At 38.6% G+C, this 25075-nt stretch overlaps 1 protein-coding gene across 1 annotated transcript in view; it reads left to right on the forward strand.

Moving 5' to 3' along the window:
- Positions 1-18018: 18018 nt before the first annotated feature.
- The window catches only part of PAPOLG (poly(A) polymerase gamma), a 31763-nt gene continuing 24706 nt past the window's right edge, over positions 18019-25075 (forward strand). The window contains exons 1-3 of the mRNA XM_082672003.1: positions 18019-18223; positions 20213-20374; positions 21865-21931. Coding sequence (XP_082528129.1) covers positions 18207-18223; positions 20213-20374; positions 21865-21931 — 246 coding nt within the window. The 5' untranslated portion in view covers positions 18019-18206. The remainder of the gene's footprint in view (positions 18224-20212; positions 20375-21864; positions 21932-25075) is intronic.

Raw genomic sequence — 25075 nt, forward strand, 5'->3', positions numbered from 1 at the left:
GTTGGGGGTAGGGGTGGGGGACACCAGCAGAGATGGAGGGGCAGGAGAGCAAGGTTGGGGTGTCTCTGCTTCTCTCAGGTGACCATGTCCATACAGCTCTGTCTCTGGGTTCCTGCGACTCCCCTACTCCCTCCCATGGCCCCTGCAGGTCTAGGAGTGGAAACAAAGCTTGCTATTAAACACGCTTGGTACCTACATAGAGTCGACACCTTGGTAAGTAGTCCTTGTGAAATAATAAGAAATATATATTGGTCTCTGCCCCTGGTTCCTGGTTCCTGACACAGAGCTCCTAAAATCCTTGTAAATAAGGGTGCTAGGAAAATCGTTTGCTCTAACAGTCAGTCTTTCATTCCTATTCCTGACCCAGAGCTCCTAAGACATTTGTATTGATAATTTTCTGGGTGATAGGAATGTCTTTTGTTCTAATGAGACAAGTCTGGGTGGGCTCCTGGATGGAGCCCTGGTCTGGGAAGGTCCCGCATGCCGAGGAGCAGCTAAGCCCGTGCACCACAACTACTGAGCCTGCACTCTAAAGCCTGTGTGCCACAACTACGAGCCTGCGTGCCACAACTACTGAGCCCATGCACCTAGAGCCAGCACTCCGCAACAAGAGAAGCCACCAAAATGAGAAGCCCATGCACCACAACTAGGAGTAACCCCTGATTGCTGCAACTAGAGAAATCCCACGCGCAGCAACGAAGACCCAACGCAGCAAAAAATAAATTAATTCATTCATTAAAAAAGAAAAAAAGAATGACTCTCAAGTTTCTATCTTAGGTGAATAGGGATTACCAGCTGATAAGGGATAAGAAGGATAATAAACTATTGACACACAACTTGGATGCATCTCCAGGGATTTTTGTGGGGTGTTACAGCACCATGTCAGCAATTTATGCTCAAGTGGTTCCAAGAAAAACTATTCTTTGCAGTATTCTTGAAAGCCTGAAATTATTTCAAAGAGAAAAAGAGTAACTGGCAGAGCTTAAAGTCTAATTGTACACGAGAGAGGCAGGAGTCAAGAATGACTCCCAAGTTTCTAGCTTAGGTGATAAGGGTTACCAGGTGAGACCAAGAATATAAGGTACAGTAATAAGAATATAAGGTAGAGATTCCCTTTTAATATTGCATTTTAATTTATCAAGGTTATTTTGACAAATTCTTGTACTTTCAGCTAAATTCTAAAAGTTGCCTGTGGTCAGATGATTTGGTACCAGAAATCCTGAGTCTCATTCCTGGCTCTAAATTAACACAGAACACTTAATTTCTTCAATGCTTGCTTTTTCATTTACAAAGTGAGACTAATAACTCTAGTCTGCAAAGTACTTTCCTCAGGAGAGAGTCATAATTTGAGTGCAATTAACTGCTTGTAATTTTTCAAACATAAAATTCTACTTGATGTTCACCTAATAGTATTCAAAACACAATGTCCCAAACTGTTTCCTAAAAGTGATTATTTTTTAAACCATCAATTCAATTTGAGATAATTTTATGCCATGGAGATTAAATTAGAACTAATTCATATAAAAATAATATCCTTTAACACTAGCCATAACAGTTGGACATTATATTAATAGGAAGATTGTGCAACACGAGGAAGGTGGGGGAAGAGATAAAAACAGCAAAAAGTCAATTTCTACAAAGAACTCCATGTTTCCATAATTATTGGTATCCACTCCTCCTATAAGTTTTCTCAGAAAGCAGCAGACAGAATTATATATAGTCCCAGCCATGAAACTAATGAACTCAATACAAAGAATACTGGTAGACATAATGAGAGATTCTACCTTGGGGTATTAGTGTCAGACTTTAATGCTGAAGGCCAGATTTGGAGCCATACCTTAATCTCAATGGGACTGACGGAGCTATAGAGTGTTCAGGTAGACACTGGGTCCCAACAAGAAGCTTTTGTTTGCATATTGTCAAGCCCCCTCCTTCACCTCATCAGAGTGTCTTTCAGGTTGTTCTTGAGAAGACCAGGAAAGCTGAGGGAGAAAAAATAGTGCACATATTCATCATCTCTCCTCACAGAGAAACAATGATTTTTATAGCACAGTAATTTTTAAAATGTTATTCCTCCTTCCTATTTTAATGTGAGTTTTTAGTTTGAATACACTCATAAAATGATAATAGTCATAAATTCATGAAATATGCCTACAGTAGCAGAAATAGAAGAAACAAGTGCTTAGAACACGCCAGAATAAGATTCTACAGTCCCTGTAGGGATTTGAGGGGCCATAGGTCACAGAATCATTAATTTCAAAAAAAAATTATTATTGAAGTATAAGGTACATACAGAAAAGTGCACAAATCCTAAATGTACAAATCGATAAATAATAAAAAGTGACCACATCTATGTAACCAACAATCTGGTCAAGAAATGGTAATCTATGAAAAAACTAAATAGTCAGAATAGTGGTTAATGTTGGGAGCTGTCATCTGGGAGGGGGACACACCGCTGGAACTTGAAAATGTTCTATATCTCAATCTGGGTGATGGTTATCATAACTGTTTACATATGTAAAAATTATCCTGTACATTTTCTCTCCTTAAGTTATAATTCAATAAAAAAATTTAAGGATTGGTTTTGAACTGCATGTAAATGGAACTGTACCACATGTGTTCTTTTGTATCTTGCTCAACAGTATGTTTGGGAAATTCATCCATGTAGTTGAATATGTTGCAGTTCATTCATTCTTATTGCCAGCAGTGTTAAATTGTATGAGTATGCCATAGTTTATTTATCCATTCTACTTTTGACTGTATCCAATTTGAGGCTAATATGAATAATATTTCTGTACATGTCTTTTGGTATATGTATGTGCACATTTCTGCAGGGCATATATTTAGAAGTGAAATTGCTGGATCTTAGGGTATGTGTATATTCAGCTGGATATACTGGCAGTTTTACAACATGGTCATTCCAATTTACCTCTCTACCATCAATGTATAAGGATTCCCACTAGCTCCACATCCTAACCAATAATTGCTATGTGTCAGTCTTTGTAATCTTAGTCATTCTGGCAGGAGTGTACAGTACACTGTATTGTTGTTTTCATTTTAATTTCATTGATTTTGAATACTTTTTCATATATTAGTAGTCATTTTGTGAAATCTGTTCCAATCTTTTGCCCATTTTTTAAATAGCTTGTCTGTGTTTGTCTTATTGATTTGAAAGAGTTCTTTATATATTCTGGATATATATCTTACGGCTTGCCTTTTCACTTTCTTAACGGTGTCTTTTGATGAACAGATGTTATTAATGTTGGTTTGGTCCAATTTATCAATCTTTTCCTTCATGGTTAATGCAACTTTGTGTCCTGTTTAAGAAATTCTTTTCATCATGATTATGAAGATTATTTCCTCTATTGCTTTTAGAAGCTTCATACATTCAAATCTGCAATTTCCTGGAGTTTAATTTTCTATATGATGTGATGTAGAGGTCAGGTTTCATTTTTTTTTTCCGTTTGGATATCCAATTGTACCAGTACTATTTATTGAAAAGATCATCTTTCCCCGCTGCTCTGAAGTGTCACTTTTGCCATAAATCAAATGTTTCTGTGTGTGTCTATTGCTGGTCACACTATTCTGTCCAATTGGTCTACAGACCTTAGTATCTGTCCTTGCACAATACTAAGCTGTCTTAATAACTGTAGACTTGTAATAAGTTTTACTCAGTAGCAAGTCCTTCTACTTTATTCTTCTTTTTAAAAATTGTCTTAACTATTTTTGGCTCTTTGCATTTCCATATAAATTTCAAACTTGGCTTGTCAAAACCCACCAAAACAAGCAAACAGAAAGCTTGCTAAGATTTTTATTGAGGCTGCATGAATATTTAGATCAATTTAAGGAGAATTATATTCTAGTCCATGAATGTGTTGTTTTCCTCCATTTATACATTTGAGAGTAAATTGTAGCCATGATTTCATTTTACCTCTAAATATTTCAATCTGTATTTTGTAAAAGCAATGATATTCTCTTACATAACCACACTACACATATCAAAATCAGGAAATGAACATTGATATAATACTATTCTCTAATCTGCATGCATTATTTAAATTTCATTAATGCCTTCAATAACATCCCCTGTAGCAAAAGAGAAAATAAGTGATGTGGTGTGTTTGGTTTTTGGTTTTTGGTTTTTCTGGTCCAACGTCCAATCCAGAATCACATATTACATTTATTTGTTATGTCTCTTTAATCTTCCTTAATCTGGAACATTTCCTGAGTCTTTCTTTGTTTGGAAATGTTTAAGAATACAGGACAGTTATTTTTTGTACAACATCCCTGATTTGGTTTTGTCTGATATTCCCTCATGGTTGGCTGCAGGTTATGCATTTGGGGAAGAAAAAACAATGAAAGTAACTTTGTCTCTCTCTTTGTGCACCATATCAAGAGGTACATAATGTCCATTTTTCCCTTTGCTGGTCATGTTAATTTTGCCCACTTGGTTGAGGTAGTATCTGCCAGTGTTCTCAACTGTAAGGTTACCTATTTTCCCTACTTCACGTGTTTTGAGTTTTTTGATGCTGTTTTAATGCTATTTTAAAACTATCATTTTCTGATTGTTGATGGTATATAGAAATTCAATTGATTATAGTAGATTAAACTTGTATCCATCAACCTCTCTAGACTCTCACTTCTCTATAATTTGCAATGTTTTAACTTTTTAAATTGTTTTCATTCTAATAATTTATTGGTAGATTATTTATGAATTTTCTACATATACAAGTATGTCAGTTATATATAATGACAGTTTTTTCCTCCTGTTACAAAGCCTTATACCTTTTACTTTGTTTCTTGCCTTTTGTACTGTCTAGGACAATATTAAATAGAAATGGTGATAGTGTATATCCTTCTCTTGTTCCCAATTTCAGGGGGAAAGGTTTTGATATTTTACTCTTTAATACAATATTTGCAATAGATATTTGGAGAATCACTTAACATATTAGGGAAGATTCTTTCTATCCATTGGCACTAGACCTTTTTTTTCAGTCATGAATATATGTAGAATTTTACCAAATGCCCTTTTTTCTCTATTAAGTTAACAATACTTTGCCTTTATTCTGTAAACATAGTTCATTACACTGATTAACGTTTTAATGTTAACCAACCTTGCACTGCTGGAATAAACTCAACCTAGTTATACGCAATTGTTAAGGTATTTGCTAGGTTCTTATTTTAAGACTAAATTGCAGTTACCCCCAAATGGCTAAAAAAAAAAATCCCAAATATTATTTGGTTTAATTTATGCCCAGGTTATGGTCAATTTTGGTAAATGTTTTAGGCTCCCTTTCCCATGTGCTACGGTCATGTAACAAATCACCAAAACTTAACAGCTTAGAACAGTAATAACCATTTTTATCTCTCATAGTGTCTGTGTCAAGAATTTCAGAGCAACTCAGCAGACTCAGTTCTGCTCAAGGTCTCTTATGAGGTTTAAGTCTGATTGGTTGGGATTGGAGTTACCTCAAAAGCTTCTTCACTCAAATCCCTGGTGCCTAGGCTGGGGAGACTCCAACAACTGGATTTTGGAACACTTGGGGCTCCTCAACCATCCCCTCTAACTCTGTGTGGTTAGAGCATATCTCCAGCACAGCAGCTTTGGTGTGGTAGGACTTCATATATAGCAGCTCAGGGTTCCTAAGGCATATGTCCCAAGAGGCAGGCAGAGGGAAGCTGCTTTGCCTTTTATGATCTAGCCTTAGAAGTCACACAGCATCATTCCACCAAACTACTGGTTACAAAAGCCCACTCAGTTTCAAAGGTTGGGAACATAGGCCCCATCTCTCAGTGGAGGAGTGGCAAGTCACATTGTAAGGAGAACATGTGATATATATTGGTGAGGCCAGCTTTAGAAAATGTAACCTGCCAGAGCAACATCCCACAGCTTGTGGGATCTTATCTCTACCCCCAATAGCATAGTGCCCATCTTCTCTTCATTGTCCTTCACTCACAGCCGCATGGTGAAGTCTCACAAGCTCGCTCTTAAGGCCCATCTCTCAAATACCCTCCCTAGAGTTTTGGAGGGTGAGGAAGGGCCCTAGTGGGCTTACAAAATGGGTGTCACGCATCACCCAGGCTAGAGGTCCTGAGAAATGCCATTATGCCCTTGGGACAACTGGACAGACCCCTGAATGCCTCTTCATTTCAATATCCCAAGATGAAATTCTTTCCTCAGTGCCTCAAACATCTCCTCAGTAAGGGCCTCCTCCCGACCAGGATTGTGTTAGGAGCTGGTAGGGTGGAGAGATGTGTCTGTAGACGTGTCAGACGTGATCCAGAGGACCTAGGGGACATTAAAGGATGTTAGGCCAAGAAGTATCATGAGCAGGTTTGCACTTTAGAAAAATCATCGCTATGTGAATAAGTAATGCAAGAGCAACATTTTAAACCTTCAGAAAATAGCAGAAAAAATACAAGAGAAAAGTGAATGGGTGTCAGATTCGGTGCCAAAGACTTGAGAAAAAGTCAAAATGCAGAAAAAAGGAAGAGATTAAAGTGAGAATAAACAATCTATATGGAAAATAGAGGAGTTGAAATATGCAGCTCGTTTTCTTCTTGAATAGAACATATAGAATAAACTTTTCAAAGATAATAGAAGAAAACATCACCTAATGTGAAGGAAAACATAAATGCACAGATCATAAGGATTCAATAGAATTTCTGATTCAAGCTGATTGATGGATTTCACTCAAGAAGGATGCCACCAACAGTCAAGAATATCGGGAACTTTTTGGAAAATATAAAGCAGATGAAACAAGACTGCTGGAAAAGCTGAAGACAAACAAATATGAGTGTTCTGAGCAGACCAAGATGCCAAGATCAGTGGCAGTAAGAAGTAAGAGTAAGATTAGCCTACAAAGTTTTGAGTTGGCAAAGTTTTTAACTAAGGGACTGTGGAAGAGTTGAACCCACGCGCCCTTCAGAATACCTAGCCCCATATTTTTCCCTCAGGTCAAAATCTTCTAAACAAATCTCCAAATAGAAGAGACTACAGGGCTTCCCTGGTGGCGCAGTGGTTGAGAGTCTGCCTGCCGATGCAGGGGACGCGGGTTCGTGTCCCGGTCCAGGAAGATCCCACATGCCGCGGAGCGGCTGGGCCCGTGAGCCATGGCCGCTGAGCCTGTGCGTCCAGAGCCTGTGCGTCCAGAGCCTGTGCTCCGCAGCGGGAGAGGCCACAACAGTGAGAGGCCCGCGTACCGCAAAAAAAAAAAAAGAGAATACAAAAGAAACCCAATGTATTTTAAGATTTAGAAATAGATAATTTCTGGATATCTCACCCATTTATTCATATATTCAGTAAAAATATATAGACACCTAATATATACCAGACACCATTTTAAGCACTAGGCATGTAATATACCAAGAGAATATGTTATAAACATATATCCAAACAAAATATCATTAAATTATTTAAAGCAAGTACATTAGAAATACATTGTATTAGACTTTAAAGCACCTTTTTCATAAATGGTCATATTAAGTAAAAAAATATAAGATCAGAAATAATTTTTTTTTTTTTTTTTTTTGCGGTACGTGGGCCTCACTGTTGTGGCCTCTCCCGTTGCGGAGCACAGGCTCCGGATGCGCAGGCTCAGCGGCCATGGCTCACGGGCCCAGCCGCTCCGCGGCACGTGGGATCTTCCCGGACCGGGGCACGAACCCGTGTCCCCTGCATCGGCAGGCGGACTCCCAACCACTGCGCCACCAGGGAAGCCCAGATCAGAAATAATTTTAATAACAAAATCAATAGGTTTGATTTTTTTCCTTAGTTTCTTTTGTATATATTTTTAAATATTTCTAATTTTTGTTACAGACAATTCATAAATGCATTATTTTTCAATTTCAAATAAAAGAATATAGGAAAAAAAAAGAAGAAAAATCATCGCTATGTTAAAGCAAAGTTATCCTTGTTCCTTACTGCCAAGAACAATACTCAGTGGCACTGTGTGTACAAAATCTCCATTACAATGTATTAGACCCGAGGGAGATTTCTTTGATATGAAGCTTCTTTGAGAGAGAATCATCCAGACCTTGCTTGTTTATATACACGCCAGGAAGCACACATTGAAGAAAACCTGCAATGGAATGGAGTTTGTTTTCCTCAGTTCAAAAGACAGAATTCAGAGCTATAGTAGCAACGACCTCCTCTTCAATTTTTTTTTTTTTTTCCTGCGCTGCGTGTCTTGCGGGATCTCAGTTCCCCAATCGAGGACTGAACCCAGGCCACAGCAGTGCAAGCCTGGAATCCTAACCAGTAGGCCACCAGGGAACTCCCCAACCTCCTCTTCTAAAGAATTTACTCCAAATTCAGTTCAGAGTTAATTTTCACCATCCCATCAGATAAAGGCTCATTTGATCCCTTAGCTATGAAAAAAATGAGTATAGTAACATACTTTGTAAAATACTTGGGTTTGTTAAAAATGCCAGGGATGCATTCAGCAATGGAATCCTATGAAAAGTCATTACAAAAGGTGCTATTTTCATAATCGCCTTTTGTGGAATCCAAAGCGGCAGCAACAATTCCTGGTAGGACTGTCTTTTCCTGTACCATAACCGAGATTGGACAAGGAAACCGTATACCTGATTGATTCAGGAAATCAAAGTAATAAAACTGCCAGCAACAATGCCACCAAGCTATTAGAAGAAGGCTGGTTGAAAATTTAAGCACCCTTTTACTCATTAATCTCCAACTGCTAAAGACAAACAAAAAGTAAAATTAACATGATTGTAAACTAAACACTTGTGTCCTGCAGCTACCGTGCTGGCCTGCTGAGAGGGAATGAGCTGATCAAAGCCAGCGAGTCCACGGAGAACTGCCGGATTAGTGCTGCTTCGGGGAGCGCACAGCCGGGATCCATTACCCAGCCTGTTTCGGGAACAGGTGAATACCGTAATTAATCTTGGCTTCAGTTTGGAGGGGAACAGGGAACCTACCTGCCCTGTCCACTAAGTTTATATGTTAATCCCCCGAGCTCTGGGGAAAAGTTTTTAAATTGGTGTAAAGGCTTTTTCTGCCCTTTCGAATGTGTAGAGAAGAAAGAGCTGGGAAGGGTTGCTGAGATCCCTAACTTCAGGCAGTTAAGACGCCTCCCAGGAAAGCTGTTGATTGCTGCCTTGCTTGGTGTGACTCATCAAAGCGCCCAGAGCAACGGCTCTTCTAATGAAGCTAGCAGGATTTTAATGCAAGAAAATACTTGAAGATGCAGGGGCCCACAAACACAAACCAGGAAATTCAGATACTTGGAATTGGAGTTGCTCTCAGGGGCAAACTCATCTAATCAATGGGCTCTTGAATTGCTTAAATCATGTCCAGGACTTTACATATTATTCTAGATAAAGAAAAATGAATAGGCACCTGCCTTGTCCCTCCTTTGCACCAAATTCATATTTTTAGGCAATTAATTGTACAAACAAAATATCTGCATCAGCAATAGAAATTTCACAGTAGAAACACTGAGGGCTTGCACTAAAATTCAGTGCTGAATGAACTGGGTAGCAAAATAAAACAGAAAGCAATCCTTTTTCTTTGAGGAGACAACAAATTATGGATGTAGGCAAAAGATGCTAGACGGCGTCCTCTGACACCCCTAACATGGAGTGGTAGAGACCACCCTGTCACAGAGAACTGAAGAAAAGCAGGTTGAGAGGCCTGTTAGGAATTGTAACACTTGGGTGCCCCTCCCTCGTTGACATCCTTGGTGACAGGCTGAGGCCCCAGTGAGGCACAAACTAGTCATCCAAGCATAAAACCTTAAAGAGTAAGGTCCTTTTCCCAGAGACACTACACACATTGATAAAAACGTGGCTTCACTATGACTACCTCCCCCATTCCACTCTGTCCTCCCCCACAATTCAATTCGATAACAAAATATTACTACGTATCTGAAATGTCATTGTTGCCCGCTTCTTTTCCTTTTTATTTCATCTGGATCTGATGTCCTACTATTAAAATTTTGCTTGGGGACCTGTCTTAGTTCAGGCTGTTATAACAAGATACCATAGGTTTGGTGTCTTAAACCGCAGAAATTTTTTTCTCACTGTCCTGAGGGCTGGGAAGTTCAGGATCGGGGTACCAGCAGATTTGGTGTCTGGTGAGGGCACTCTTACTAGCTTGCAGATGTCAATCTTCTCATTGTATCCTCATAAAGCAGAAAGCAAAGAGAGAAAGCAAGCTTCTTCCTGTTTCTTTTTCTAAGGGTACTAATCCCATCATGAGGACTCCACCCTAGTTCTAACCTTTGAATTGGAGAGTGAGGGGCACAAACAATCAGAACCTATATCAATTTCTGACAGTATCCAACTCCTATTTGTTCAAAGTCAACTGAGCAATATTGGACATGAATCCGTGGAGAACAAATTCAACCATATATTTTATTTTTGTTGTTCAAAGTAGGGAGGGAGTCCGTGCATGGTTGCCACCTATCATGCAACAAAGCTTGAGGTGAATTCCACATGGTCATTCAGCTTGAGTTAAGGAACACTCTTTAATGGGGAAACTTACAAGCCAAGGGTCAGGAAGAGAAGATGGCATGGTCTCAGGTCTTCCCATTATCCTAGAGAGAGGGATGCTATGGCTAGGTGCTGTGTGTATTCCAGGAGAGGGACATGTCCCTTGAGATGATACTTTCTTAGAGTAAAATTGTGAAAGGGCAACCTTGTCAGAATGTGGAAACAGACTAGAGCCAGCGTGACTGAGTTTAGGTGCCAGCTGCCCAATACCTGGGGATCTCAGGGGCCCTTAAGAAGTTGCAGCCTGGGACTTCCCTGGTGGCGCAGTGGTTAAGAATCTGACTGCCAATGCAGGAGACATGGGTTTGAGCCCTGGTCCAGGAAGAGCCCACATGCCATGGGGCCACTAAGCCCGAGTGCCACAACTACTGAACCTGTGCTCTAGAGCCCAAGAGCCACAACTACTGAGCCCGCATGCCACAACTACTGAAGCCCACATGCCTAGAGGACATGCTCCACAACAAGAGAAGCCACCACAATGAGAAGCCCACGCACCACAATGAAGAGTAGCCCCCGCTCGCTGCAACTAGAGAAAGCCCACATGCAGCAGTGAAGACCCAACACAGCCAAATAAATAAAATAGTAAAGGTTTAAAAAAAAGAGAGAGAAGTTGTAGCCCCTTCTGTTAGGGGTAGAAATCTATCCTAGGAAGCTAAGTTTGGGCATAGCCCATCCTGCTGGCAGAAGGGGAGACCCTAGTCCTTTCTGGCATGATATGTGGGCAACCTCAGTACTAGCTCCCAAGGTCATTTTGGGATGATCATACTCTTCTATTCATTTTTCAAAGAGTGTTAGTAATAACCTGCTAATGGCCAGTGTAAACAGTACCATGCTACAACAATCTGCTAGGTAAAGGAAGTACTTAGATTTAATGGAAGATTGTTCAAAGATGGAAAACTTTTATTGAGTACTTGTATTACATTCAGACACATCAGAATATTAAGTTACAGGGAGAAGGCAAAATGGAGATAGCCTATCAATTGGGGCAAAAAGATGAAGATACGGTGAGATGAAGAAAGATATAAGAGAGAATAATACTTGAAATAAATTAATTTGACAAATATTTATTGAACACCTGTGCTAAGTTCTGAGGATGAGCAGGTGAGCAAGACAGATATGGCCCCTACTTGTCCTACAGACAAGTAAACAGCCCAGTATATCTTAAAAAGCTAAAATATTAATTTTTAAAGAGTTTTTCCTGAATTACTTGTACTAACATTTTAAAACTCTCTCAAGGTGAAACCCTATTTACCTGAATGAACCGAAAAAAAAAAAAAAGCTGATTGATAAACAGAAGCAATAATAAATTTTAAAGTAGAAATAAATTTTACCTAATCTTTAAAAAAGATTCAGAAAAGTTTTTGAATGTTTATTTTACTCCAGACATATTTTAGGAAAAGACTGTCATACAAAGGCCTATTTAGGGAGAATTTTTAATGTTCAAAAATAAGAATCTTACAAGTGTCCAAGACCCTTCAGGTAACAATAAAGCAACATTTACCAAGCTTTCAAGGAAATGTTATTATCAAATAGAAGGGCATTTTCAAATATGCCAGAACTAAGAACACATACCCCCTTTATGAATAAGCTATTTCAAGACACATTCTAGAGCAAGAGTTGATCAAAAGAAAAAATTCAAGCATAGGGAAGTTGCAGCTGGAAGAGACTGGCAATAGTACTGAAAACATTTGTAGGGATGAGACTTGATAATTGGTGTAAATACACTTATAACCCCCCCAAAAAAGACAAAAAAATATGAATAGGCAAGCCTCCCAGAAAGAAATACAATACAAATGGCTGGTAAAATATGAAAGATGATCACTTTCACCACTGATCAGAAATATGCAAGTTAAAATCACAAAGAAATACCACTTTCCAACCTATTATATTAATTTAAAAGAATTCTTTTTGAATACTAACAGAGGAATCAGCTTGACAGAGGAACCTATTGGCCAAATTTGGGACAATTTTAGCATCAAAAGAACAATGACTGTAATTGATTGAAAAACACTGACTATACAAGAAACCATGAGTCCATAAGATACTCAAAGAAAAAAAAAAGTAAGAATAATAAAACAATCAGGCAAGCAAAGAAAATAAATAAAAACTTCTTTGCAGGTGACCATTACACCAAGTTCTTACTCTGAAAGGGACAGGAATATTTTTCATTTGCAATAGTAATTGTATCACAGGGTGACCTAATAGTCCTAGTTGATGAGGAAAAGCACTTCTTTCAAGAAAAATGCCAGCTATGAATGTAGACAAAATTTGAAAATCACAATTTGCAACCCCTAAGGACATAATTAAGTCAAGAATTATCAGTGAATGCTAAAACTACTAGGTAAAAGTTTGATAGAGAGCTGGATATTCACCTGGGTGCCAAAAGTATCACCTCACAGATCACTAGCTAGTTCCAAGATGATTGTCACCACATAAACCCAGTGGTCAATCTTAATATCGCCAACAATGGAATAACCAGAGCTTCATTATGTGACTCCTAGTTACACCATTATGTGATGCAGTGTTTAGCCTGAATCTAACTAAGACATCAGTGTCAACTTCCAATAATAAAAAATATGGGGGTTATTGTTAAATGACAATCAGAAAAATCCAGAAAGTAGGACATTCTAGGGGAACAACTATCCTGGTCTTTCCAAGTCAGTGTCATAGGAAAAATAAAAAGCTGGAGGGTTTAAGAGGGAGATAAGGAGGGACAGGAAAAGGAGTGTCTGTTCTAGATTAAAGTACACTTCAGAGACCCAACAACCAAATGCAATCATAGTTCTTGATTGGATTCTAATATGAACAAACTTGCTGCAAAGACATTTTGGGGACAAGTGGAGGAAACTTGGGTGTGTTGATATTATTGTGCTTCTGTAGGGAAGTGTTCTTATTTAGATATGCATATCAGAACATTTAGGAGTGAGGTGGGGGTGGGGGAATTGGACAGTCAAAAGGTACAAACTTCCAGTTACAGGACAACTAAGTACTAGGGATGTAATGTACAACATGATAAATACAATTAACATTGCTGTATGTTATATATATGAAAGTTAAGGAAGTAAATCCTGAGTTCTCATCAAAAGAAAAAAATTTTTGCTATTTCTTTAAATTTGTATCTATATGATATGATAGATGGTCACTAAACCTACTGTGATAATCACTTCATGATATATGTGTTGGATTGGCCAAAAAGTTCAAGTTTTTCCATAAGATGTTACAGAAAACAAAATTTTTGGCCAACCCAATAAATCAAATCATTATGCTCTACACCTTAAACTTACAGAGTGCTATTTGTCAATTATATCTCAACAAAACTGGAGGAAAAAAATATTAGGAGTGAAATATTTAGGAGTCACAATGTCTATATTTAAAAAAACTTCAATTTATAAAAAGTGAAACATATGACAAAATGTTAAAGTAATTGTTAAATCTAAGTGATAGGTATATGGCTTTATTCTACTACTCTCTCTACTTTTCTGCACATTTATAATTTTCATAATAAGGATAGAAAGCATTTTTAATATCTAGCATTTGTGAAGGTTTAAGGAAATAGACCATGTCATACACATTGTTGGTTAGAGTGTAAATTGGTATAACCTTCTTAGGGGACAATTTGGAATATATAAATTTTATTTATTTATTATTGAAATATAGTTGATTTACAATGTTGTGTTAGTTTCATGTGTACAGCAAAGTGATTCAGTTATACATATGTGTATAAATTAGATTCTTTTTTTAGATTCTTTTCTAAATATAAATTTAGAAAATTTCTAAATTGAGCATAGTTCCCTGTGTTGTACGGTAGGTCCTTGATGTTTAATCTATTTTATATATAGTAATTTGTATCTGCTAATCTCAAACTCCTAATTTACCCCTACCCCCTTTCCCCTTTGGTAACCATAAGTTTGTTTTCTATGTTTGTGAGTCTATTTCTGTTTTGTAAGTTCATTTTTATCATTTTTTATTATTTTAAAAATATTTATTTATTTATTTGGCTGCACCAAGTCTTACTTACAGCACGCGGGATCTTTAGTTGTGGCATGTGAACTTTTAGTTGCGGCAGGTGGGGATCTAGTTCCCTAACCAGGGATCGAACCCCAGCCCCCTGTATTGAGAGTGCAGAGTCTTAGCCACTGGACCACCAGGAAAGTCCCATTTGTATCATTGTTTTAGATTCTGTGATATGTTTTCGATATCATATTTGTCTTTCTCTGTCTGATAAATTTTATTTTTAAATATACATACCCTTTGACATAGTAATCCCATCATTAAGAATCTATTAATGACTAGTGATACAAGTGTAGAGGATATATATATAAGGATGTTTACTATAGCATTATTTATAATATAAACAAATCTGAGACAAATGAACCAGTGAAATGGTTAAATATATTTTGACAAATATTACATATTATTTATGACAAAGAATACCATATTACTGTGAAAAAGTAGGTGTATACTTCCTATATTGGTTTGCTAGTGCTTCCATAAGAAAGTAACACAGACTAGGTAGGAGGCTTAAACAACAAAGATTTCTTTTCTCACAGTTCTGGAGGCTAGAAATCTGAGACAACATGTCAGCAGGGTTGGTTTCTTCTGAGGCCTCTCTCCTTGGCTTGTAAATGGCAGTCTTCTCCAGTGCTTTCACATGGCCTTTCCTCTGTGCCATCTGTGTCCAAATTTCCTCTTCTTATAAGGACATCAGTCGTACTAGAGTAGGGGCCACACTAATGACCTTATTTAAACTCTCCAAATATAGTCACATTCTTGGGTGCTGGAAAATAGAACTTCAACATATGAAATTTTGGGGACACAATTCAGTCCATAACATTTACTAACATAGAAAGATGCTCATGATTTTTTTGGTTAAAAAAAAAAAAGGAGCAGGACAACATGTGCAGTATGACCCCTTTATTTATTTTTCAAAATTAAAAAACAATAAAATCAAAACCTCTAGTACATGTTTATATGCGGTTTGGGTTATATCGAAAACATTCTGGAAGGATAGATACCCAGCTGTTAATAATGGTTCCCTGGGGAGTAAAAATGGAGTTAGGAATGGAAGGAGGGAGAGATTTCCACTCTTTCTTTTCTTTTTCTTTTTTTTTTTTTTACAAACATGGGTTACATTTGTGTTTTTGTTTTGTTTTGTTTTTTTTGATGTGGACCATTTTTAAAGTCTTTATTGAACTTGTTACAATATTGCTTCTGTTTTATCTTTTGGTTTTTTTGACCAAGAGGCATATGGGATCTTAGCACCTCCTGCATTGGGATCAGGGATCGACTGACCAGGGATTGAGCCCACACCCCCTGCATTGGAAGGCAAGTCTTAACCACTGGACCGCCAGGGAAGTCCCATGGGTTACATTTGTAATTGGAAAATTTTAGCTTAAAAAGTACAGCTACAATGTAGACCACCGCCCCCCCCCACACACAAAGGAAAACATATTCTTCCTTGAAAGAAAGTGTCCTTATTGAAATGGGGGTTGGGGATTGGCATTCAATCCCAGGTAGATTAACAAAGATGGGGAAAATGGGAAGAAACAAATAAAAATGAGGCAAACTACAAATAACAACGTAAAACAGAATTAAAAAGTATTGTTCTGATGTTGACTTTGATAATTACATAAATAAAGGCTTAAAGCTGTCTTTGAAACACTTTAGGATTTCCTTGAACTAGTAGAATTGAAAGCAGAGTTTACCTTTCTTCCAAATTACTGCAGCAGGTAAGAGCAAACAAAGCATTCTATACAGAGAAAAAAGCAAAACAAAAGCATTCTATAAGAGAAAAGAAAGAAAGGCAAGAAGGAAAAGAAATATTTCAAAATTAAATACATAAACAAAGAGAAAAATTAGGAGATAAGAGTTATGGTAATCAAGGTAAATAAGAGTTAGATTTATTGAATCCTATGTTCCTGGCGCTGAGCTAAGGACTCTGCCCTGTGCAGGTAACAGAATCAACCTGCAACTCTTTCTGGCTTTGGGGTTTGAAACGAGGCTGAGCCGTGAAGAGAACTCTATGCAACTAGTAACAAATGTCTTGGTTAGAAACCTTGAGGAAAGGAGACTTTCTGTCTCCCAGTCTGGCCAGATTCCCTAAACTGTTGGGGAGATGGGGAGAGGTGGGAGAAGAATTAGCCCTGTGATGCTTCTGGGCTGAGACCACAAGCCCTTCCAATGAGCCCTAGACAAAACCTAGAGGCAGCAGGGACCCTCGAGGCCCATGTGCCAAGAGAACAGGAAGGTGCTTTTACCAGGGCCCAGGGCCAGATGTACGCAATTTGCCCTAACTCCCCCATCAGCGAATACCCTATTCCAGGAAGCCACTATTGACCATCCCAGCCCTCAAGTTTAGGCAGCCTGCTTTAGTCCTCCCTAAATGCCCTGACCCCATCTTATCACGGACCATACCATATTTTAATGATCTTTGTATATGCTTGTTCTCCTTCACTAGACTGTGAATTCTCAAGAGCGGGAATTAAGTATCTCCTGTGCCTGACACATAGTAGGCGATTTAGTTCTACAACAGAAGAATATCACTTATATTTGACTGTTTCCTCACTAAACTCTAAACTCCATAAAATTAAAGAATATACATCTGGTTTTATGCACAATTAAATCACTGGAGCCTCACACAGTGCTTGGGACAGATTAGATTATCAATAAATATTTTTGAATGATTAATTCTGTCTTCTCTATGATTCTGTCTTCTCTATCTACTGTGTCACGTTCCAAGAAAAAGCATCTTCTTGACATTCTTTTCCTTGTAACGACTTAGTGTTTTAAATTGTTTCTGCCCTTTAACGTTTTAAAATTTGTCATCATTTTCCCGTTTTCATCCTCACACTCACATGGCACATGATCTCCACTATTTGAAAGTGTGCGATTTTGATTCAGCCTTGTATTTATCCTCCTATTGCAAACTGCCAGCCTTCCTATCAACCTCCGTTACCTAACTGCTAGAATGCCATGAACCAGGGGCGGTACTTAGAGGTGAACAGTTAGCTTCCAATTTACAAGCTTGCTTCTCTCCGGGGTAACTGCAAAGTCACACGTTCCTGGGTGTGACCTTTTCACGACATAATCTCCTCCACGAGTGGGTTAATTAGATTATGTATGACTATAACCGATTAAATTAAAAGTGTGGTATAATGGAAGAGTTAAAATAGTATTCGCTGGGCAAGGTTGTGGAGTTTTTAAAAATATATGATATAGGCTTTCATAAGAGAATAAGAGAAACAAGGAAAACATGTTCCAAATTACCTTCCAAGCAGTTAGTCTGGATTGACAGTCCCACTGACAAAGGAGGGGACCAAACGCTCCTTCGCACCGGTGTCGGCAGCCGCAGCCGGCGCCTCTGTGGGCGGGGCCACCGGAGCCTCCAGGGACCCAAAGGGAGAGGGGGCGGGGTCAAGGCGGGTCCAGGCCTTCAGGGGCGGGTCCTCAGCGGGCGAGGGGCAGGCTGGGAAGAGGCGCCATATTGGCGTCGGCCGCGCTGTATTGTCATAAATAGAGCCGGTTTTCTGGTGTTTTCACTACTCGGTTGGATGCCTCGGCCGTAGTAAGTAAGACAGTGAGCGAGCAAGCGAGCTACAAGCGAGCGGAGGAAAGTGGACAGGAGGAGAAGGGAAGAGCAAGAACAGGACTCCAGAGCGAAAGACTCGCCGGTGAGGGAGGCGCAGGAAGCGATGAAAGAGATGTCTGCGTAAGTGGTGGGGGCCGGCGGTTGGGGGCGAGGCATAACGGGGTGGGCTGGGGTGGCCGGCCTGGCACCCGTTTCTGTTCCCTGCCCCTCGCGCCGTGCCCTGAGCTCTCTCAATGGTCTCCTTCCCCTCTCCCGGCCGTTTGGCAAGGGCACCTCCCCTACACCCGGCGGCTCACCTGGTCACCGCTGCACAGACTCGGGGACTGCAGGAGTCCCCATCTGCCCCTGGCTGCCCTACCTCTGAGGACGCCCCCAGACAAGGTTGCGGCGGAAGAGAGGCGCGTGTGTCCGTGGGGAGAAATTGTCGGTTACTCTCCTGCCCCCAGCGCTGTCTGAGCCGGTCTCTGCTCCTGTCTGCATTGGCGCAAATACCATCCCCCTCCCTCCCCCTCCTCCCTTCCTGACCGGCTGTCTCCACGTCTCCTGGAGTGAATGACCTATCCCAGCCCATGGGTTTCTCTTTCGTAATGACTATGGTCTCCCTGGTCTCCCCACCTATCCACAGTACATCTGCCGGTCTATACCTCCTGCTCATACTTTGATAAGTCAGAAACAGTGTCCGTGCTTGGCAAGATTTTGTTGTAGCTTCTTACATTTTAGTTTATTAGGAAATAATTTAAACATAAAGAAAAATGCAGAGAATAACATAAGCATCATTTGTGTAGCCACCATCCATCTCTCCCAAAGCATAACTTTCCGTGTGTGTGTGTGTGTGTGTGTGTGTGTGTGTGTGTGTACACACATATCTTTATTTAAAAGAAAACAAGCATACCGAATACATCCGAAGGATTCTGTTACCTTCTTCAGTGGTCCATCCACCTCCCTCTCCAGAGTTCCCCACAGTTCCAGATTTGATGCTTATTGCTGCATGTTTTTTATGCTATTACTATACATGTATGTGTCCATAATCGGCATTGTTTTACTTGTTTTTAAGCTTTATATAACTAGTATCACACTTGTCATTCAACAACTTCTTTAGTACAACATAATATCTTTGAGATTTGTCCATGATAGTATTTTCAGCTCTAATTAATTAGTACTACTGTATTGTATTCCATTGTAGGGATACACCCTAATTTAGTCCTTTTCCTGTTAGTGATTATTTTAGGTCATTTCTAAGTTTTTTTTTTTAATGTTACAGTGTGGCAGTGAACATTTTTGTACATGTCTCCTTGTACACTTGTACTAGACTTGCTCCAAGGGTGTTTACTTATAAGTGGAATTGATGAGTGGAAGGGAATGTGGAATTCTGTTGCTTGCCTTGTTTTCCTGTCTAGATGAGGGAGGTTCAGAATAATGGATTTGGAATTTCAGTGCTAGTAGGGACCTTGATAGTCAACTTTTTCAGCATATAGATAAGAAAGTGGGGCCCAAGGTAGCTGGTGTCATAGACTTCACTTAGACAATGAAGAAAACAATTAACTAGAGTGACAGAATGTTAGGACTATAAACTCTGATGCAAGCAAGGAATGTTAATGTATGTTTTGGGAACAAATCTAGTTGTGATTGCTTTTTAAAAGCTAGACTATTTCACTAGGACCTGCTAATGGGATGTTTTTGTTTCTTGGGGGGGGCATTGTTTTTACTTAGAGCTTTCTTTCAAGTGGCTGACTGCTTTTCAAAGACTGACTGTAGATGGTACTTGACTTAAGTCTGCAGGGTGTGTAGTGGAGGTGGCCCTGGCCCAGCTCCCATTCAGGCTCTTTGCATTTGAGCTGAGTGGTGTTGGTACAGCTGTCCTGATGCCAACACAGGCTGCTTTTGGCTTGAAAAGACATCCTAACCATGAAAGCTTGAGGCAGTATGAATAGTCCTTCATCAACATAAGCACAAAATATCCTTTTTTCGTTAAAAAAAAAAAAGCGGGGCTCCAACCATTAGTACTTACTAAACTTTTAAGGTAGCTAAAGTAATGAGTGGATTGAGAGATTTAATGTATCAGTATATGGTACTTTAAATTTTTTCTGCTGTTTCATTTTTCTTGAACAGAAACACCGTGCTGGACAGCCAGCGTCAACAAAAGCATTATGGAATCACCTCTCCAATTAGCTTGGCATGTCCAAAAGAAATTGATCATATTTACACACAGAAATTAATTGATGCCATGAAACCATTTGGAGTATTTGAAGATGAGGAAGAATTGAACCACAGGTATGTCACTTAACAATGCAAAATATTTTATAGTACATTCTTTAATCATTAATTCTGTGAACATATATCAAGTACCAATTATGTCCCTGCCTAGGGATATAAAAATGACAAAATGAAGAGAAAACTTGGCCCTCCTGGAGTTTATATTTTAGTTGAAGGTTAGAGGAGGAAACTAACAATTAGCCAAGTAAGTAAAATAAATACAGTGTTACACTTGACAAGTGCTGCTGAGAAGAATGAAGCTGGGAGAGGAGGTTGTCAGGGAAGGCCTCATTGACATTTGAGGGAAATTTTAAAGGTGAGAGAGGAGCTATGTGGGTATGAGGGAAGAGCATTCTAGGCAGAAGGCTTGAGGTGGGAGTGTACCTGGTATATTTAAGAAATAGACAGCAGGGTAGCCTAGGTATGTGAAGCAGAGTGAATAAGAAGGGAAATGTGGGCTTAAAGTAAATGAGGTGGGAAGGAGCTTGGAAGGAAAGGTCACTTAGGACCTTGAAAGCCATTTATAACGGTTTTGGCTTTTACTCTGAGTGAGATGGGAAGCTGTTAGGGTTTTGAGCAAAAGATTGACATGATTTACTCATGTTTAACATAGTCACTCCGGCTGCTTTACCGAGCATAGTCTGAAGGGGGGTCAAAGGCAGAAGCAGGGAAACTAGTTAGGAGGCTATTATAATAACCCAAGGAAAAACATGATGGTGGCCAGAACTAGGGATGGCAGTGGAAGTGATAAGAAGTAGTAGAATTCTGGATGTATTTTAAAAGTAGGGTGGTTTAATGACTGTGGAATGTGAGGGGGTGGGAGGGGAGGGGTCAAGGACGATGCCAAGATTTTTGGTCTCAGCATCTCGAAGGATGGGATTCCATTACCTGGGGAAGGCTGAAGGAGAAGCAGGTTCGGACAGATCAGGAATTCAGTTTTTCATGTGTTATCTTTGAGATGCCTAAACTCTTCTATCTTTCTTCTTTTTTTTTTTAAATCTGGATTTGGATATGCCATTGGTTGCAAGTTTGTTTTAATATCAAATTGCTTTTATTAAGTAAATTTTATAAAAATTAGCCAATAAATTATTTACCTGTTTTATCCAAAAACTCATAACTGTCAGTGAGAGAATGCTAACCTCTATTATCACCACACTGAATTGATTTTATTCCATAGTAAGGCCAAGAAAGTTGACAGTTCAGTTGGCCTCTGCAGCTTTATTGAAGGTAATTTTGATTTTTTTATTAGGCTTTTTGAATTTTGAAAATAGCTCAAAGACCAAAATACTATCAATCACATTTATCGTCTCTTTGGAACTCTTAGGAACCTAAGAATGCCAAAGAGATGTGCCATGTGTCAACAGATGTGATAGCATTAGCACGTGTATAATATGCTTTTACTCTAGCACCAACACAAAGGTACTGCCTATATGTTTAATTACTTTTTAAAATAGTTTGTTTTTGGTGTGTGTTTGTTTTCATCTAAAGCATGTTATTTTTTATTATAGGCTGGTTGTTCTTGGTAAACTGAACAATTTAGTAAAAGAATGGATTTCTGAGGTCAGTGAGAGTAAGGTAAGACTCTAAACTAAATTGAATTCATAGTTTCATTATGTCCTGGTAGTAAGATGCAGAGTTGAGAATAATCAGAAATACATTAAAACTTTTTAGTATACTTGGAAATGAATTGGTGTAGATATTGAGTCCTAAATAAGTGAGGATTTACCCCAGAGGTAGCCAGTGTCTGACTGGAGTTCACATAAATGTCTTGCTTGACTCACATGTAGTAGATCAAAATTTAACTACTGAGATTTTACTTTAAAAGCCAGATTTCAGACTTCTTGTGAAATACCAGGTCTGGCAGCACTGGGCCTTCCTTTGTGCAAGGCAGGAAGAGGCTTGAGTGGAATTGGGCTCCTCCCCTTCAGTGCTTCATGGTCCCCATCACTCCCTGCTCTCTCTGACACAGCAACTGTCAGTTATCAGTTTCTGTGTTTCTTATGTGTATACTTTCGTCATTTGCATTCCTGCCTGGCCCATGAGACATAGGAGTTTGCAAACCCTAATTTGTACTTACACAACTTTTTCCCCCCTCTGGTAGCTTAACTATTTTTCTTCTAAAATCGATTACATTTTTCTTGCTTTCTTAGAGTATTTTGAGTATAATTGAATTCTCATTTGTCAGGGAATCATCACTATGAATATTATTTTACTGGCTGTAGTAAAATGAGGTGTAGGGCATGTTCAACTGGGTAATACTATTTGCCCCTTCACGAAGTGGCTCAAACTGTTGTATTTTAAATTTTAGGGTTTTTTTTTTTTTTTTTACAGTTTTCCCATCTCTTAACAGCATTCAGCTGAAAGTTAATGGCTCACAGCAGTAGTGTCTCTCTCTGTCAAATCCCTTTCTGCCCACTAATCTGCATCAGTTTAGAAATTAGATAAACACCTGTTAGAATTCTTTCTTTTACAACTTTTATTATTTCCTTCTGTACTTATGATACATATATAAAATTGGTTCTTTTAAAAAATGGGCTCTGAATAAGGTTATGAGGGACTGTGCTAATCTACAATCATTGAGTTTAAATAAATGGTCTTTACGCTGTTTACTTTTGCTGCCAAACGACTATCTGGCTCATTTCTGAGCTCACAGCAGGGTTATCAATAGTAGAGGTTTTCAGTTAGGTTGAATTCTGAGCAGGTGAAATGCTAGTCATGAGTAATAAAAAAAAAAAAAAATCATGCTTGTTTCTCTGCTACTAGCTGATCAACTCCTTAAGAAATAAACCTTATTCACCTGTGCAACCTCAGGACAGAGCTCAGGGATTGAATAAATGTCAGCCCATAATTGCTATGGGTATGCAAACCAGATACACAACTTGCTAGAATTCTTTTAAAATCAGAGTATCAAGCTTTATGACTTCTTGTGTGGTCTTTATGTCAGCTGATGTGGTTGTGCTGAGGTCTTTGCTCCCATCCATATTCTAGGATACATCAAGGGAAGTCAAGTGTTAAACTATTCACAAAAGAGGCTAGATTACTTTATTGAGAGATACACCTAACTAATTTTCTTACTGTGTGGTTTTTTGCACCTAAAAGAAAAATCCAGTAGAATCTCTTCCAAGGTCAAAAGGTTTTTTTGTTTTTAATTATTTAAATTGCTTTTTCCCTCATTTCATTCACATCAGTGCTTTAATCTGCAAAGACCAGTAGCTGGTTTCCATTTAATTTCTAGGCATAAAACCATTGTTAAAAATTTGAGGCTTTGCCACTGTTTGGCATTTTTTAAGCAAAGAAAATAAAATATGTAATCATTTTAAAAATTTTAATTGGTTTTAACATCTTTATTTGCATAGATAAGGTGATTGGTCTTTTTTATATCATTATAATTCCCTTTCATTTATGCATATTTTAGTTTGAAAAATATTTGAAGGATTTGAGTTAGATCAAAGATCATTTTAGTATTCTACACACAGTTGGAATATTTAAAGTTTAAACAGTCCAGAACTCCAAGTCAAATCATTTTAGTTAAATACTGTGGTTTGTGGGGAAAATACTTTACTCTGTGATTCAGTTTATCACTTTCTCATAAATCAAGAAGAAATCATGCTTTTCAAAGTAGGAAGGTAAACTAAAAGGGGCTTCTCTATCCTTTTGATTCATGTTAGTCATCAATAATTTTATTAACTCTTTCTAGCTATTATCTGTGGTACTCTTGAAACATGTCCGTTAAACAGAAAATAACAAACATAATGTCCTGTTATGCAGATACTTTTAGTCAAGTTCATTAGCAGATATTACTCTCTGGAACTTGGACTGGGCATTTTGGGGAAATAGAAGTAGTAGACAGAGTTCTCACCTTCAAGGAATTCAAATATAGTTGAAGAGATGGAACTAACATACACAGAATAAAAAAAGTCAATAAATGTAGTATAAAAGTGGTTAAAGATAATAACAGTAGAGGAGCACAGGGGGAAAAAGGAGCTTGTTACAAGATGGATAATCAAAGAAAGCTTCATGAGGGAGGTGGAACTTGAAGTGATCTTTGAAAAATAGATGGTATTGAGATACCCAGAGAGGATGGCAAGCATTTGAGAGAAGGAAAATGGCAAATGCAATGGAAAGGAGACTAGGTTATGTAATGTGTTGGCAGTTGGAGCTTCAGAAGGGAATATTAGGAGACAAGGCAAGAAAGATCCTTAAGAGCATACTGTGGATGTCCTTGGGATCCAAGGATCAGAATCCGTAGAAGAATGCATTGGCAAGTTTTGAGCAGAAGAGTTATGTAATAGAGTTAATTTAAGAACACCAGCCAGTGAATTTTTAACAAAATGGAGTAAGAAATAAAGACTAATGGCAAGAGGGTAACTTATGATACTGTCAAATAGCACAGAATGGGAGTGGGTGGGGAGGAAGTGACATGTGAGGGATATAACCTAAGAATTGGTAAGCCAGGAAGAATAATAATGACTTATAGGTATGGGCAGTAAGGAAAATAAGGAACAAAAATAGAGAAATCAGGAGGTATACCTGGTTTATCATAGGAAGAATTTTTTGCTAGGTTTCAGGCCTGTATACTGAAGTGGATCAGAAAGTCTGAGTGAAAATATCTGATGGGCAGTTAGAATTGGCTCTAGAGAGAGGTGAAAAGTAGCATTGTAATTCTGGTACAACCAAAAATATGTTAATTAAAGTTGTTAGATTAGGTCTCATAAGGAG

The sequence above is a fragment of the Grampus griseus genome (assembly GCF_964374135.1).
Source record: "Grampus griseus genome assembly, chromosome: 15".
Lineage (NCBI taxonomy): Eukaryota > Metazoa > Chordata > Mammalia > Artiodactyla > Delphinidae > Grampus > Grampus griseus.